Here is a 17036-nt window from a genome sequence, read left to right on the forward strand (position 1 = left end):
TAACTTGTGTGTAATTAGCATGATAATATACACACAGTAGAGCTGATAACTCACACATGATTACTTTTTAAACGGGAAAAATGTTGCTGAAAAACATATCCAGATAACTTGTATGTAAGTAGCATGATAATATATGACAACACAGTCGATAACTCATGTACGAACACCACGGTAACTTTTGACCTTAAAATAATAAAAAAATTAAGCATACCTCGATAATTTTTTGTATAAATAGCATGGTAATATTCGCACAACAGAGCTGATAACTCACGTACCAACATCACAGTAACTTTTTTGACCCAGACAAAAAATGTGTTGAAAAACATATACCTGGTAACTTCTGCCTAATTAGAATGGTAACTTGTGCACATCACAGCCGATAACTTACTTAGCCCAGTCGTGGTTACTATTGACTCCCCCCCCCTCAAAAAAAGTCATCCAACATGGAATCTAGTTTCGAAGGTGTTGTCAGGACGTTTTTATTGGAAAGCGAATTTTCATTCGGACAAATGGTTTGATCTATAAAACATTTTGAACTTTTGAAATAAGGATAATCTGAGATGATATCATATTTTTTTGAGGGGAGGGGGGGTGGTCAATAGTAAACAAATGGTTTGACCTATAATGCATTACAGACCTGATAACTTATGCACAAGCCCCCTGATAATTTTGAATCGGGGATTTTTTAATTAAAAATGTACCCCGATAACTCTTGTGTAAATAGCAGAATAATTAACACCTCACATATTTGATAACTTACATATAAACACCCCGATAACTTTTGTTTCAGTTAAAATAAGTGTAGAAACATCCCCCGATAAGTTCTAGATAACTAGTATAACATGAGGGTCATGGAGACACCATGTATCCGTTCGCAAAAATTGTCCAGTACAGAAATCCAAGGAAAACACTGGAAAAGCATGTTTCCTATACTATTATACATAATAAACAAATGTCCAAAAATTGGTTAGTTTATTATTTGATTTGGTCCGACCGTTCAATTTAGTTGTGAGGCGAATTTCTCTTTCAAATATGTATTTAAATTCTATAAGGAGTCAGATATTTTTGAAGCTTGTCTGACGTTATAGATGATAGTGAAATATATACTAAACGCATGACTTAATTGCAATGAGGGGTTAGATCTGGTGGTTGTTGAGCTGGGGATGGACGCTCGAGGTCTTGTGTTCGACTCCGGTGTGCGTTCTTTTGATTTTTTTTCGTAAAAAAGCTGCGATACAGAGAGAATCGCTAGGGATGAAAAAATCGGTGTAGCGGGAGTCGTGCGGATCTGTTGCTAACCACCAGTCGACTGGTGGTTAGCACAGTCCTTTAACATAAACAACTGAGATTAGAGGGGTAAAGGTACCCATTTCCAGAAATTTGAAGGAGATTTGCTTCCAGTGAACTCTGCAACCTCTATCTAGATTTAAACATGGAAAAAGAGACTTTACTGGACCGACACCGACGAGGCAACGACTTGAGCACGTGGTACCACATCCGTCGTGTCACTGGCGTAGCCAGAAAACGACACCTCTCTTTCTCTCTGACGGTCCTTCCATCTTTCCTCCCAGCGGCGGCCGCGGCAGCGCGACGACACCTCATCACTCTCCGCGTCCTGTCGTCTTCGCTTTCCCTGCTGCGCCCTCCCATCCCATCCCATGGATCCACCCACCCGCCCGCCCGCCGTCCGCATCCTCGCCACATTTCCCTTTCCCTTTCCGTTCCCACTCCCACGATTCACTCGTTCATCCATTGGCTGTACGCCCCTTCCCTCCCCTGCCCCGGTCACAAAGCTCATTACTTTTTCTCGTGTCCGCCTTCCTTCCTCCCCTGCAATCCTTTCTCTGTTCCGCTGTAAAGGCGGAGCAGCCTGGAACAGGGTTGTTGGATCTGACCGGCTATCTCTGAGTCGAGGAGACTCGCCGCCAGATGCTGCCCACCGGCAGGAGCAGGCCTCAGCCCAGGCCCGCGCCCAGATCTTGGTCCTTCTCAGGTGCGCCGCTTAATTTCACACTCCATCATATCAAAGCTTGTTCTTGATTTCCGTGTCTTCTCAGACTCGGTTAATTTGGTGATGAATTTACCAGGGGTGCTTGCTTGTTTCCCCTCTCTCCTGCATTAGCTTAGCTTTGTGTCGTGGTATTTCCATGGCCATCTGCTTGGTTGCAGAGGCTTGGTGTGTGTGCGTGTGTGTCTGTAAACGACGTTGCATCTAACTGAACTTGTGGCGTTCGCAGACATGGACTTCTCTGATCCGAAGCGCAACTCCAGGTACCTCAGCAAGATCATCATGGTCGCGCTCCTCACGGCCATGTGCGTTGTCATGCTCACCCAGCCGCCCTGCCATAGGAAGGCTCCCAGCGTGGTATGCTAACCGCCCGTACCCTTCTTCCATCTCCTCAACCATGCATACATATACTTGGTATCCCGTCCGTTTGCATCTCATGGGGTTGCAATCACAGATGCTGCATTGCTCGGTTAATTATCACAGCTGCAAACTGACTCAAATCATACTCTGCCAAGCAATGCAGTAGAAATGGCACGCTACTTTGTTGTGTATACTTATGATGCTTATTACGATTCTCGATTTCACTCAAGTGTGCCTCGTGTGTAAATCTTCACACATGTGATGCTGATGTGCCCAGTTCTCCATCCATGAACTCGGAGTAACACATGTGTTGGTGACGGGTGGCGCTGGCTACATAGGATCGCATGCGGCTCTTCGATTGCTCAAAGACTCCTTCAGAGTCACCATTGTGGTCGGTACTTTACTCAGAACTGTGCATTGCTGTTTTTTGTCGAAATTCAGCATCATCAGAATGCTAACATTTTTTTCTCTCTCTTGTCTTTAGGATAATCTCTCAAGAGGAAATATCGGGGCGGTCAAGGTTCTTCAGAACTTGTTTCCTGATCCTGGGCGATTGCAATTCATACATGCTGATTTAGGCGATCCAAAAGCTGTATCCTGACATATTTATCTTTTGTACTAATTGCTTCTCATTTGAAAAAGATAAATAATTATGTTAACCTGGCGAGGAAATTGTTTTAGAACATTTTTGTTCCTTAACACATGTCCTTAGGTTAACAGAATATTCGCAGAGAATGCATTTGATGCCGTCATGCACTTCGCTGCTGTCGCGTATGTGGGAGAGAGCACGCTTGAGCCTCTGAGGTACTAGACTTTGCTTGTCATCTTGCATTATCCATTCACCAACTACCTAGCCTACCTGCACAAGATAATGAAACACTTTGAACAGGTACTATCATAACATCACTGCAAACACTTTGGTTGTGCTAGAAGCCATGGCGACGCACAATGTTAAAACCCTGATCTACTCTAGCACATGTGCCACCTACGGGGAACCCGAGAAGATGCCTATCACTGAAGAAACTCCCCAGGTCAGTTGTGGCCTCTGCAGACTGCAGCCTCTTCTTTCCAAAAGTTTGAGAATTTTTCATGGCATGTAAACTTTGAAAATGTTTCTTTTCCTGAAGTTGTTCACTGAACCTTTTGTCCAGTTTCCTATAAACCCATATGGCAAGGCCAAGAAAATGGCAGAGGATATCATTTTGGACTTCTCCAAGTCGAGGAAATCAGACATGTCGGTGATGATCCTGAGGTGGGTATCTCTTACTAACAACTGTGAACTTCCTTATCTAGCACCATAACACCTAACACCATTTGGTAACTGAGTGAGTATCCTGAAACTTTTAGATACTTCAACGTCATCGGTTCTGACCCAGAAGGAAGGCTGGGTGAGGCTCCACCACCCGAATTGCGTGAGCATGGCCGTATATCCGGTGCGTGCTTCGACGCGGCACTAGGAATAATCCCAGGCTTGAAGGTACCAACATCTTCTATCAACTACTTATCTGCTGCTGCGTTTTGGAATCCCTGCCGCTAGCGGTGAAAAAATACTCGCGTTTTTCTTCGTTCCTTTTGGGAACTGCTTACCAAGTTCTTGCTTTTCTTCACAGGTCAAAGGTACCGACTACGAAACGGCCGACGGGACTTGCGTAAGAGATTACATCGATGTCACCGACCTGGTGGATGCCCACGTGAAAGCGCTCAACAAGGCAGAGAGAGGCAAAGTTGGCATATACAATGTTGGCACCGGAAGAGGTAAGCCATCAAATAGATCATCATCACATATCATGTTATGAATGATGGTGATGTTAACCTTTTTCTTTTATCTTTCCATTTCCAGGTAGGTCGGTGAAGGAGTTTGTGGAGGCTTGCAAGAAGGCGACCGGAGTCGACATCAAGGTCGACTACTTCCCTCGCCGCCCCGGTGACTATGCCGAAGTGTACAGCAACCCCGCAAGGATCAACCGCGAGCTAAACTGGACAGCCCAGCACACCGAACTCCAGGAGAGCCTCAGGGTCGCGTGGACATGGCAGAAGAAGCACCGGAGTGGCTATGCAGACTCGGGTCGATATATTTTTTGACTCAACTCACAGAGATAGCAGTTACACATAATTTATATAGCGTGTATGGTCATTTGTTCAATTCCTGGGATTTTATTTATATATGGGAAGTTCACCAGTTCGTTATAAATATCGATATGTTCTTTCACTGAACAGTAATGGTCGCCAGCTATTAAGTTCATGAACTCAGGCCAGATTTTTGCTGAACTCTACAGCAAATGCAGACGAGGTCCGTCTGCACCAATGGTAGACAAAATACCAGTGTGAAGTTCACCAGTTACTTGTAAACGAGATGTCGCATCTTAAAAGTAAACAACAATGAACTACACACTTGAATTACTCAACAGAGACCACCTACTACATGGAGCGTTGAGATGCTCTGGCCAACTCAATCAGAAAATGAACACAAACTACTGCATCAGGGGCAAGCCAGGTTGATGCGCCTTCAGCTGATTGGGTGCCCAACCCCTCCCTAGACACAAGCAAAATGACTGATGAGCAGTTTATCCTCAATTAAGCCTGTAAAATCATGCTTGATATGTTAACTACCTTTGCCCCCGTATCTTCTTGCTTCTCTAGCTTCGAAAAGTTAGATCGGTCAATGATTGCAATTTGCAGTCACAAACTGTGCCGCATAGGGAAACCCTCTTTATACAAGAGAAGAATCCAAACTGCTCAATGGTTGTCATCTGCAATCACAAAAGCATTCACCGTAAACGAATTATGTCAGTACTGTACAATGTAGCATTAAGATACAAAAGAATATAGAATTTGTACCTAATTGACAACTTGAGTCTTCGGTGAGCTGCTCAACAGAAGTGGGATCCAGTCGAGCAGAAATGGCCACCTGTAGGTTTTCACCTGAGGGCCCGTCTGACTGTATGGCATTATTTAACGGCATGGCACTGCAATTGAGAAAAAAGTTGGAAAACTAAATTTACAGATGCAAGCTTGCCAGGTTGGGCCGACTCAACAATCCATCTAGTTAATTTGTTTTATCACTAAAAAGGGGAGCTCATGATGTGAACCATTCCCTCTGTAAAGAAATATAAGAGCGTTTAGATCACTACGATCTAAACGCTCTTATATTTCTTTACGGACGAAGTATCAATTAAGTAAAGTGTAACACTAATTTAATAAAATGAGTCATAGCTCATAGGTCTTCAACCCGAACTAAATAAGAGGACTTTTTCCCCCAGGAAATATGAACTGCTATACCTCCAATTTTTAAGTACCATTTGTTCCTGTTGGTTAGCTATGTGGATGAAGTGAACTACCAATTAAGTACAAGTGTAACGTTGATTTAATAAAATGAGTTATGGGGCTTCATCCAGAACTAAACTACAGGATGTTTTCGTAAAACATGACCGATATTATGCTGTAACTCGAATTGAAGTACCTATTGTTCTTGCTGGCTCCATTTCCACGGGCAAAGGAGATGCAATCAGCAAGACGTGAATATTCATCGACGGTCCCTTCTTCCATGTTTATTTGCTTGGGTCTGTAAACCAGGAATCAATAAACTTAGACAACACACATCACCTCATTGACATTTGGCACAAATACGCCCACACACAAAAAAAAATGAATTGGAGAATGAGCTACCTTGGAGTAGACTTCCGCTTCATCTTGTTCGTGTTTCCAGTATCAATGTGTCTTTCTGCAGAAGTTTCAGAGGGCATACTTGGAAGGTCCAACTCACAAGCGTTCACCCCACCATCTGTTGTTGAATTGCCTTTGGCTGATTTCCTATACAAAACAAAGGACTCATGGTGACACTGAAAATCTACGAGGAAGCGGATATAGATGATGTCAGATACTATTGAGTAATTTTTTTAGCCATGATCCATGTTATACCTTGATACTCTCTTCCTTTTCGTTGTGTTGCCTTGGTTGTCAATAGAGACTGAACCCCTCATCCTGTTTTTGACTGCTCTCCCCTCACCAACAGAGATAGAACCCCTCATTTTCTTTTTGACAGCTCCCTCGTTGCCGACAGACACAGTGCCCCTTGTTCTCTTCTTAGCTGTGCCTTCTTTACCAACAGATGTAGGGTCCCTCTTTTGATTAGTAAGTGCCTCATTATTGAAACTGATAGGGCCCCCAAACATATCTAGGGTGAGCTCGTTATCAATAGAGATTGATCCCCTCATTCTCTTTTGCACAACCACATCGCCATCAGTGGTAACTTTCCTCTTCCTAGCTTTGCTGTGGCCCCTAGAGGAATTGTTGACACCATCAGACACAGTTACATCCTCCCCAGTTTGGTTTTCAGCTCCACTTCTGTAAAAGTAAGTACGAAACAAACATGTGAGCACTGAGCAGGCATAAGGGAGTGAAATTCAACAGTAAAGCATATGTAATGTTATAAGCAATACCCAGATAATTTTTTCCTTGATTTTCTCTTGGTGATGTTTACAGCAGCAGCAGCAGCAGAAGACTTCGAGGGGTCATTAGGTGGCACGTTATCCACACGTGATTTTCTCGACCGTTTTTGAGGTTTCTTGACTTGATCACTGAAAAATAGGTACTGATGAGGAAGAGAACATAGCTAAAACTACCTTCTTTTTTATTGTTTGAAAAGCATTGCGATTGAAATTACTGTACCTCACAGTGCTCTCATCACCCCTGTCAACTTTCGAATACACAAGTGATGGGAAGTCACTCGGGCAAATTGCAGGTCGCTCTGTTTCTCTATCAACAAAGTTGTTCTGAAAAATAGATTTCTTTACTTGATTGGCTGCTACAATTAAAGGTAATTCATCTTGACAGAGTCTTTTCCATCGCCTGCAGTTACAAATGGAATAACCATTAGCAGCAAAATTTGTACTTGCTTCAGTTGGTGGGGCAGCTCCATCATGAAATGCATTATTAATTTGAAATTTCAAGCAACACATCAGAACTACATCATGTAAAATCTGAAAGAGAATAGGTTTATGGTTTACCTCAGGCACATATTATCAGTACGGTGAGGAATCATAGCCCCAGCAATCTTGGACCAGCACGGACCAACCTCATGGACGGAAGCCAATAACTTGGAATCCTCTTCAGGGCGCCATTCCCCATGATCTATATCCGGATCAAGAACATTACGCCACCTGTTTAATGAGGATAAAAAATAGCATCACGATCAAACCGTGAACTTTGAACTGACATGGTAAAACTACTACATTACCTCTCGCTGCATTGACTTTGTGTGCGGCCAGGAACAAACTGAGCAATCTTATTCCAGCTGCCAGACCTAAAAAACTTGACAGATACCAGGAGGCGCTTGTCCTCATCCTCAGACCATCTCCCCACCCTTTTCCTTTCAGGGATTAGTGTTTTCCTCCACCTATAGTAAGTTCGATGTAAGGTATGTCAAATATACACCAACCAAGGAAAGTAAGAGATTATCCACATAAAACTAGTGAGGACAAAGATTAAATACCATTAGAAAAGATAACCACAATAAAGAGTGATAACAAATGTGCCATAATATAAAGTACAATCACATAGGTTTGATAATTTATACATGTAAAATTAGTGAGGAAAAATATTAAATACCATTTGAAAAGATAACCACGATAAAGAGAGTATGTGTCCTGATAGAAGGCACAATTGCATAGGTTCGATAGTAGGTCTGAAAGACAAGTCAAAGAACAATACCTGTTAGAGCACTGGTTGCCAATGCGACCAACCAGACTAGCTGATACAAGTTGCCAGTTACAACCAAAAGTTTGGACGGCAGCTACAAGTTGAAGATCTTCCTCTTTTGTCCAGGCCCTCTTCAATATGTGGGGATTGAGACTTCGTTGATAACGGGCAAGGCACTGGAAAGGTGTTCTCTGCGTACCCAATGCAACCGCAATATTAATCCAGTTATGCATTCCTTTTTCTTGGACAGTTAGTATAAGTCTTTTCTCCTCACACGCAGTCCAGGCGTTGTGATTAATCCGTGGGTCGTCATGGTTTAGCCACCTAGTAGAGAATAAAATTACAATTTCTTGAATTAGGACTGACCAATTGAAAACACAGATACAGACACATACTGCAGAAACGTCAAATAACAATATCAGGAAAGATGGCAGAGTAAGATCTGATGAAGCTTCTGCACAATGAGAGAAATGAAAATTGCTCCGTGCGCTAGAAGAGAAAAATATCTTCTAGAGGGAAGTACCTCGATTCGCATTCAGCACCGGATCGACCAGGAAGGTACATAGCAGCAATATAGTCCCAGTTTACTAATGGCAAGACTGACCGGAGAATCTCAGGAGTCGCCTCAAAATTACCCACAGTGTTCGTCAGTGCATAAGCCATATCGACAGCACTGAAGTCACCACTGGAACAGCAGAACAAAACAATTAACAGAATAAGATTTTATGTCAACTCTTCTAGCAGAAGACTAAGTCAAATTGCATTAGAACTCACAAGTTTGGCATCAAACCTACATCTCAATTTGCGGAAAACAAATACCCCAGTAGCACAACTATAGAGATTAAAGACTGTCAATTCATAATTTATAGATAGTTCAGTCAGAAACCCATCGAATTCATTTTGATAGAAACAATTAAAGAAAAATGGAAAATAGTCTTGTAATTAATAAACAGACTGCGTAATGGAGAAACACAAGAACTACAAACTTAGACAGAACTTTTAATGCCCTTGAAGCTTAAAAAGGGGTACTCTTCAAGTATTAGCAAAGAATAACTGATAAAACTATGACAATTGCTTGTTCAATGTGATACTAAATGATTAAGTCATGATTTAAAGTTCACGACTGAAATAGAAGATGAAAATGCTACATTAGTGAAAGAGTCTACAAATTCGACAAACCTTCCATTCTTCAACGAGTCCTTAATTAACGTTTCCTGATATTGCTGCTTTATTCCTTTAGCAAGCCTGTCTTTCTCTACATCTGACCATGGATGCTTCTGAAGCGACACTGGGAATTGCTTCAGAACTGCTTTATACTTTTCAACATGAGGGTTCTCAGCTGGGCCGAGAAGTAATGCAGATATCTTATATTTATTCTGCAAGAACAGATACTCTTTTGTAAGTGCCATATTATCTGTTCCTAAAAATCTAGAAAGACAATCACTTGGCAATCATGTTCATGCACATGAAAGAGCAATATGTGACTATATTTCCATGGTCCGCGAGCTAGTAGGTTTTTGTGTACCATTCTCTCCGTTATGAAATGGAAAACAATGGTTCGGCCAACAGAGGAAGAATATGTGCGTGTACAATAGAAACAATACATTAAGAGTTGATCTAATAAATAAATTGATTAAGTGTGATAGAATAGCAATTCAATATCCTAAAATAAAGAATAGCAATTCAATAAAATTTACACAAGATACATACATGCTCACAAGAAAAGGATCTGAAGTAATTTAGTCAACAGACTCAACATGGCTGAAAATGCTGTCACGACATAATTGCAAATCAGCCTCTAGCTTCTTATACAATAGAGATCTACCCTGCTAAAGCATACTCAAGTCTCATTCATACAAATTTTGTTGAAGATTATTAGAAGATCCAAATGGATGCAATTTCATATTTGAATTTCCACCAATCAAACAATCCCAGGGAACATGGCCTGAAGAGAGCAATGAAAATAATAGTACATATGACACATGAACCATCAGCCACCAACATATGTCGTTCCTACTTGCACTAGGATATGAAACCTATTCGCCTTTTCATATAGGAATTTACAGCTATCTTATGCAGGAAATAGGCAGAGGTGTAGAAAAATCTCTTATGGAAGTTAATATCGATGTGCCGTTTTCAGAGAACAAATAGGAACATAAACAACAGAAGCTACAAGTGCTCTATATAACATAAGGTGATTGTATATGTCATCTAGCATACTATACACAGCTGTAAATACTGACTTATTACCTTTGCGGATTGTGCACTTTGTTTTTGAGAGGAAATCAATCTAACACGAGGATCCACCTTCTGGCACAAAACTTTGCCAAATGATCTTCTGCAGCTTAACTGATAATCCATAAGACATTTGACACGATCCCTAAGATCCTTATTTACTTCAATCTTTGCTTCAATGTTAATCATCTTCCTTCTAATAAACTTCTGGCATGCTCTGTTCTTCTTGAGAGCATCCACTAACAACAGTGCAGCTTTTGGGAACCCAGTTTGAGTGTTTGCATTCGTATCTTTCTTCTGTACATCCTCTTCACCAGGTCGATGTGCAATAAATTCATCATCCCCTCCTTTTGATGCCTCGTTTTTCATGTTCTCCAGTGGACCAGTGGAGGTACCTTCAGTACGTAAATAAAGATTAAGGGCCCCTTTATCTATCGACATATAAGCTTTTTTCCTAAATAATTCAAGAATTATGATAACACTGCATATGTTGAGTTTTCAATTATATACTGGTACATGTGACTTCAAGAGAACAGGGCTCTGCTTACATGTAATAGTGAATCAGAAAATCAACCATATATTGCATCTAATTTGGCAGCATAGAGTTTGTAATGGTTTATTCTCATGCATTGCAATTCTGCTAACAGGATAACGCTACATATTGTGTTAGCTCGGCCCATAGTTTAACATTCAAAGTTAACACTGTATATGAGTCACTACAAATGCAGCACGTTTTAGTTGCTAGCCTTTAAAAGACATCATTGCTACATACAATTCAGAACAGTACAAAATCAGAAATGCTCTAAGAAAATAATGGCAATCCGATGGTTCTTTTGTACCAAACGAAATGCACTGAATATTTCATGATTAAATGTGATCAAAATTCAGCCTGCAGGTTTCTCATGGTAATATTTTTTATATGTCTTTCTAGGATAGGGATTACCAGGCGCGTCCAAATTGGAAGCGGGAAGAAGCGGATCACGGGTGGACTCACCGGAGTGGTAGTGCGAGAAGCGGCGCTGTATCGCGCGGAGCGTCTCGAGGTCGTCCTCCTCGTCATCCTCCGCGTCGGAAGGCGGCCAGGCGCAGATCGGGCGCGGCGAGGAGGGCGAGGCCTTGTTCAGGTGGAGGTTCTCGCGGATGCTGCGAACGAGGGCGAGGTCCTCGTCCCCCTCGTCCGACGACCCATCTGCTGCCGCCGCCGCCGCTGTAGTCGTCGTCGCGGCGGGGACGGCGAGGTAGGAGGAGGCCTGCGCGACGGCGGCATCCGGGTCGGCGCCGGCGGTGATGCAGGAGCGGCGGACCAGGTCGAGGTCCTCCTGGAGGCCCTCGTCGAAATCGGGGTCCGAGTCGTCGTCGGAGTAGAAGTCCATGGATGCGGCGGCAGATGCGCCGGTTGTGGCGATGGGGCGCTAGGGTTTACTGAGGGTTTTGCGGCGCCGGGAGGGCGGGGGATTGGAGGGGGCGGCGGCTGCCCGTGCTCGCGCTCGCTCCTTTCTTGGTCGGTCTCGTGCTCGCGTTCGGTGGCGATGCCGTCGCAGGGGGTTTGAATCCTCCGCGAGACAGGGAACAGGGGAGGGGAGGCGGAGGCACGCCAGAACCGCCTCCAGCAGACAAACAAATTTGAGCCCAATACCTAAAAACTGGGCCCGTAGCTCCAACACAAGGACTAAGGGCATCTCCAGCCGCAGAGCCCTCCAGTAGTCATTTTTATCGCCCTTTGAGGGCTGCCGACAAAATTTTTTGACTGCGATCAAAAAAATATCCACTCGTTTCGTCCCCACGCACGTATCCCTGCCATCACCACGACGCGAACCGCCGAACCGGCTGGCGCTCCGGCTCCGTTCCGGCCGCCGCCACGGGGAAGACCGGCCAGCTCACCGTCTTCTGGGGCCAGAACAAGGACGAGGGCTCTCTCAGGGAAGCCTGCGACGCCGGCCTCTACACGGCGGTAATCATGTCCTTCCTCAACGTCTACGGCCACGGCAAGTACCGCCTCGACCTCTCCGGCCACCCGCTCGCCGGCATCGGGGGCGACATCAGGCACTGCCAGTCCGTGAGCATCACCGTCTCCCTCTCCATCGGCGGCTTCGGCCGCGACTACGCGCTCCCGACCAACCGGTCCGCGCTCGACCTCGCCGACACCTCTGGTTCTCCTACCTCGGCGGCAAGCGCAGGGGCGTGCGCCGCCCGTTCGGCCACGCGCGGCTCGACGGCCTGGACCTCTTCCTGGAGCGCGGCGGGCCGGCAGAGCACTACGACGCGCTGGCGAGGGAGCTGGCCAGGCGCAAGGCCCGCGGGGTGAAGGCGCCGCGGCTGACGGCGACGCCGCGCAACGCGTTCCCGGACAGGCTCGCGGCGTCGGCGCTCTCGACGGGGGTCTTCGAGCGCATCCACGTGAGGTTCTACGACTCGTGCCGAGCCGTGGAGCCGGCGTGCGCGGGGTGCAGGCGCGAGGCGGGGGGCGGAGCAAGGCCGATGGCGAGCTCGAGGCGAGGTGGAGCCGGCCCGGCGCAGTCCAGGCAACTGAGGCGGCAGCGGCAGCGCGGTCTGGGTGCCCGAGGCGGCGGCCGACCAGCCGGCGAGCGGGAAACCGGCAGGCGCGAGGCAGCGAGCGGGGCCGGCGCGGAGCGGAGGAGGCCGGACGGCGACGCGGAGCAGGGCCGGCGCGGGGCGAAGCGGAGGAGGCCGGACGGCGACGCGGAGCAGGGCCGGCGCGGGGCGAAGCGGAGAAGGCCGGACGGCAACGCGGAGCAGGCATCACTACACGCTGGGCACGGAGGACTCGTCGGAGCTCACCGAGGTCGTGTCTCCGGCCACTGCCTCGAACCCCGCAGGATTTGGGCCGCCGGAGCTACGGGGGAGGCGGCTTTGACCGCGCGAGCGCAAGCGCCGCCCCGGCCATGCACGCTGTGTGCGGTAGGTGTGAAAGGAAAGTGTAGGACCTTGAAGTAGATGTGTCTAGAGGGGGGGTGATTAGACACTTAATGCTAAAGTTGCAGTTTTTAAGCTTTTTCGGTTTAAGTGGAGTTTAGGCACAATTTCAACATTCACAATACATATCAAGCAAGCATGCAAAGAGTATATAGGCAGCGGAAAGTAAAGCATGCAACTTGCAAGAATGTAAAGGGAAGGGTTTGGAGAATTCAAACGCAATTGGAGACACGGATGTTTTTCCCGTGGTTCGGATAGGTGGTGCTATCCTACATCCACGTTGATGGAGACTTCAACCCACGAAGGGTAATGGTTGCGCGAGTCCACGGAGGGCTCCACCCACGAAGGGTCCACGAAGAAGCAACCTTGTCTATCCCACCATGGCCATCGCCCACAAAGGACTTGCCTCACTAGCGGTAGATCTTCACGAAGTAGGCGATCTCCTTGCCCTTACAAACTCCTTGGTTCAACTCCATAATTTTGTCGGAGGCTTCCAAGTGACACGTAGCCAATCTAGGAGACACCACTCTCCAAGAAGTAACAAATGGTGTGTTGATGATGAACTCCTTGCTCTTGTGCTTCAAATGATAGTCTCCCCAGCACTCAACTCTCTCTCACAGGATTTGGATTTGGTGGAAAGAAGATTTGAGTGGAAAGCAACTTGGGGAAGGCTAGAGATCAAGATTCATGTGGTAGGAATGGAATATCTTGGCTTCAACACATGAGTAGGTGGTTCTCTCTCAGAACATATGAGTTGAAAGTGTAGATGTGTTCTGATGGCTCTCTCCACGGATGAAGAGGAGGTGGAGGGGTATATATAGCCTCCACACAAAATCCAACCGTTACACACAATTTACCAATCTCGATGGGACCGAATCAACAAACTCGGTCGGACCGAAATAGTAAACCTAGTGACCGTTAGATATTTTCGGTGGGACTGACATGCAACCCGGTAGGACCGATATGGTTAGGGTTAGGGCATAACGTAATCTCGATGAGACCGATTACACAAACTCGGTGAGACCGATTTGGTAATAAGCTAACCAAAGGGTTGGTCAGGCAAACTCGGTGGGACCGATTACACAAACTCGGTGAGACTGATTTTGGTAATGAGCATACACAGTGAGTTTGCATTGTAACCTCGGTAGTACCGATTGCACAAGATCGGTGAGACCGATTTTGGCAATGGACATACAAAGTGAGATTACAATCCCCTCTCGGTGAGACCGAGATCCCTATCGGTAGAACCGATTTGCTAGGGTTTGGCAATGGCTATGACAAGTGAAACTCGGTGGCGCCGGATAGAAATAATCGGTAGGTCCGATTTTGGCTTAGGTTTAGGTCATATGTGGAAGTGGGAAAGTAGCTGAGGATTTTGGAGCATATCATTAAGCACTTGAAGCAAGAGGCTCATTAAGCAACACCTCATCCCTCCTTGATAGTATTGGCTTTTCCTATGGACTCAATGTGATCTTGGATCACTAAAATGTAAAATGAAGAGTCTTGAGCTTTAAGCTTTAGCCAATCCTTTGTCCTTAACATCTTGGAAAATTTCTCACAACCTTTAGTCCATGCCACTCCATTGTTGAACTTATCTGAAACATACTAGATAGAAACGTTAGTCCAACAAGAGATATGTTGTCATTAATTACCAAAACCACCTAGGGAGCACTTGTGCTTTCAATCTCCCCCTTTTTGGTAATTGATGGCAACATACATCAAAGCTTTAGATAAAGATATAAAGAACAGCAAGTAAAGCTTTAGAAGGACATGTAACAAGCATAGGCTCCCCCTATATGTATGCACTCATGTAAATGTGAAATATAGAGGCATGTGAGAGCATAACCATGACAGAGTAGGCAATGTGTTACATGTATCTTGGCCATATGCATCAGAGCAAAAGATTATCAAGGAAAATACCTTCATGCTCATGAGTCCTTCTTGCAAACAGTATGTACATAAGCAAGAATTCCTCATACTCATGATTTTGATGCATACACTTACCTTGTAGTCTTTAGCTGGCTTAGGATGGAATGAACCTGCACAAACAAGGTTAGATAACACAGGTACCTCCACTAGCCAGAGCAAACCAAAGAAGCCACAAGAGTACCAAGACTGGGATGACATGTAGAGAGTGAGTACAAGGTACCACAATGGATTCAACATGTCCCCAGGAGTAAAGATATGCAATAAATTTGACTGATTTCTTTCCCTTAGGTGTCTTGCTCCCCCTGAATCTTACATGGGATATTGGGAGAAGATAGGGAACAGAAAATCAGAGCTGAAAGATACAAATGGATAGAACTTAATGCAAATAAGCACATATGAACATGTCTTTCCCCCAAAAAGACATGTGACATCTCTCCTTTTGAACATCAAGCATCTGGGATCCTTGAGTATTCTCTCCCCCTGGAAATCTATTTCTTCCCCTTAATACTTTCTCCCTTGTAGGTGATAAGCTTTGATGTGATCTCTCTCTCCCCCTTTGACATCAATTTTCAAGAAGGGTTTTCTGGAATCCGTCGTATAGGTTTGGTCCTTGAGACTCAGCACAAAGCAATGGAGAAAACTGTGATGCTTGTAGAGGACAAGATTCATTGAGTAGAGCTGGATCAGAAGAAATATAGAACAAGTGGCAAACTGTTTTCCCTGTTGTGAAGTCGGTGGCACCGAGTGGCATGTTTCGGTGGGGCCGAAAAGATTCGGTTGGACCGAAAACTACAAGTCGGTGAAACCGAGTTCAACACAGAGAAAAACACTTGTCACCTCAGCTCACTAAACATGTAGGATCTCACAAAGATTTGCAATGAATTATCTGAAGGATTTGCAAGGAATTGAATGCAGAAAATGCAGAACAAAAACAAAAAGAAAAGAGAAGAAACTGAAAGATCTAGATGAAGTTTTTTTTGAAAAAGAGAAAGAAAATAAATATACATGAGACAAATGCAATAACACAGAAAAGAACACAAGAGAACTTCATCTAGAGTTGGGCGGTGACATAGTCACCTATGTTAGAGTATATTGACTTAGGAGTCAAGTGAGAACACTTGATCATAGGTCATACTCATCGTTTAAGCTCAAAATGGGGTTACCATTTTTCGTTTAAGCATCTTGATGTATTCACATCTTGTTGAGTTGCTTTGACTCATGTCTTGGAGTAAATCTTCTCTAAGATGGAATAACATACCTTGGGTGGTGGTGCGGTTCTTGCTCATGTAGTTGAACTTGTGTGGGTGCTCAAGGTTGATGTAGCTCATCAAGAGTTGGGAGCACCACTTGGAGTTTGAGTTCATCTACCTACATGGGTTAGTTCTTGCAAGGAAGAGCACTTGTGTATCCAGAAATGACAATCATGAAGCTCAACATAGAATTTGTCAAAGGATATGTTTGAATGGTTTTGTGCTTCCTTGTCTTCAACCACCATTGTGTAGAGACTTGGTGATGTAGAGATTGCTCAAGATGTGAGTGAGTAGCAATCTCATGGAATTAGATTCAACCAAGCACCTACATGGGTTAGACAACATGCAAGATACAAATATATCCAAGACATAAGATAGTCATCATAAGAGATATATCATGGATTAGTCATAAGCTCATGTCTTGCATGTATCCAATGGAGTTCCTACTCCAAGTTCGAAGCATCAATAATGTTCAATTCACCTCTCAACCTGCAAAATACTTTCTCATCAAGAGGTTTAGTAAATATATTCGCTAATTGCTTATCGGTGCGAACATGCTTAAGATCAATGTCACCCTTAGCAACATGGTCTCGAATGAAATGATGACGAACTTCAATATGCTT

General features: G+C 44.7%; 2 protein-coding genes and 1 pseudogene across 2 annotated transcripts; 2 read left to right on the forward strand and 1 right to left on the reverse strand.

Annotated features, from left to right (window-relative positions):
- Positions 1 to 1687: 1687 nt before the first annotated feature.
- Positions 1688 to 4577, forward strand: LOC125509979 (putative UDP-arabinose 4-epimerase 1). Its single transcript, XM_048675059.2, has 10 exons — positions 1688 to 1993; positions 2238 to 2365; positions 2646 to 2759; positions 2853 to 2960; positions 3081 to 3172; positions 3258 to 3399; positions 3520 to 3620; positions 3716 to 3845; positions 3979 to 4123; positions 4209 to 4577. Exons 1-10 carry the CDS (start codon positions 1930 to 1932, stop codon positions 4448 to 4450), a joined length of 1266 nt encoding a protein of 421 aa, XP_048531016.1. The 5' UTR covers positions 1688 to 1929; the 3' UTR covers positions 4451 to 4577.
- A 629-nt stretch (positions 4578 to 5206) lies between these two features.
- LOC125509975 (uncharacterized) lies at positions 5207 to 11921 on the reverse strand. The gene is given in 14 exon segments (XM_048675051.2): positions 5207 to 5237; positions 5239 to 5334; positions 5829 to 5930; positions 6035 to 6178; positions 6287 to 6712; positions 6808 to 6945; positions 7037 to 7216; positions 7375 to 7527; positions 7605 to 7763; positions 8078 to 8389; positions 8589 to 8750; positions 9245 to 9441; positions 10316 to 10695; positions 11295 to 11921. Coding segments are annotated over 14 exon segments (2859 nt in total). The 5' UTR covers positions 11674 to 11921.
- A 180-nt stretch (positions 11922 to 12101) lies between these two features.
- LOC125507196 (uncharacterized) lies at positions 12102 to 13255 on the forward strand (annotated as a pseudogene).
- Positions 13256 to 17036: the final 3781 nt, after the last annotated feature.

This window comes from Triticum urartu, chromosome 5A (assembly GCF_056163025.1).
Source record: "Triticum urartu cultivar PI428250 chromosome 5A, HENAU_Tu73, whole genome shotgun sequence".
NCBI lineage: Eukaryota > Viridiplantae > Streptophyta > Magnoliopsida > Poales > Poaceae > Triticum > Triticum urartu.

Coding starts and splice junctions, on each gene's coding strand:
- LOC125509979 (XM_048675059.2), top strand. CDS start 1,930: ATGCTGCCCACCGGCAGGAGCAGGCCTCAGCCCAGGCCCGCGCCCAGA. Junction 3,173..3,257: donor AGCACGCTTGAGCCTCTGAG/GTACTAGACTTT, acceptor CACTTTGAACAG/GTACTATCATAACATCACTG. Junction 3,621..3,715: donor ATGTCGGTGATGATCCTGAG/GTGGGTATCTCT, acceptor TGAAACTTTTAG/ATACTTCAACGTCATCGGTT.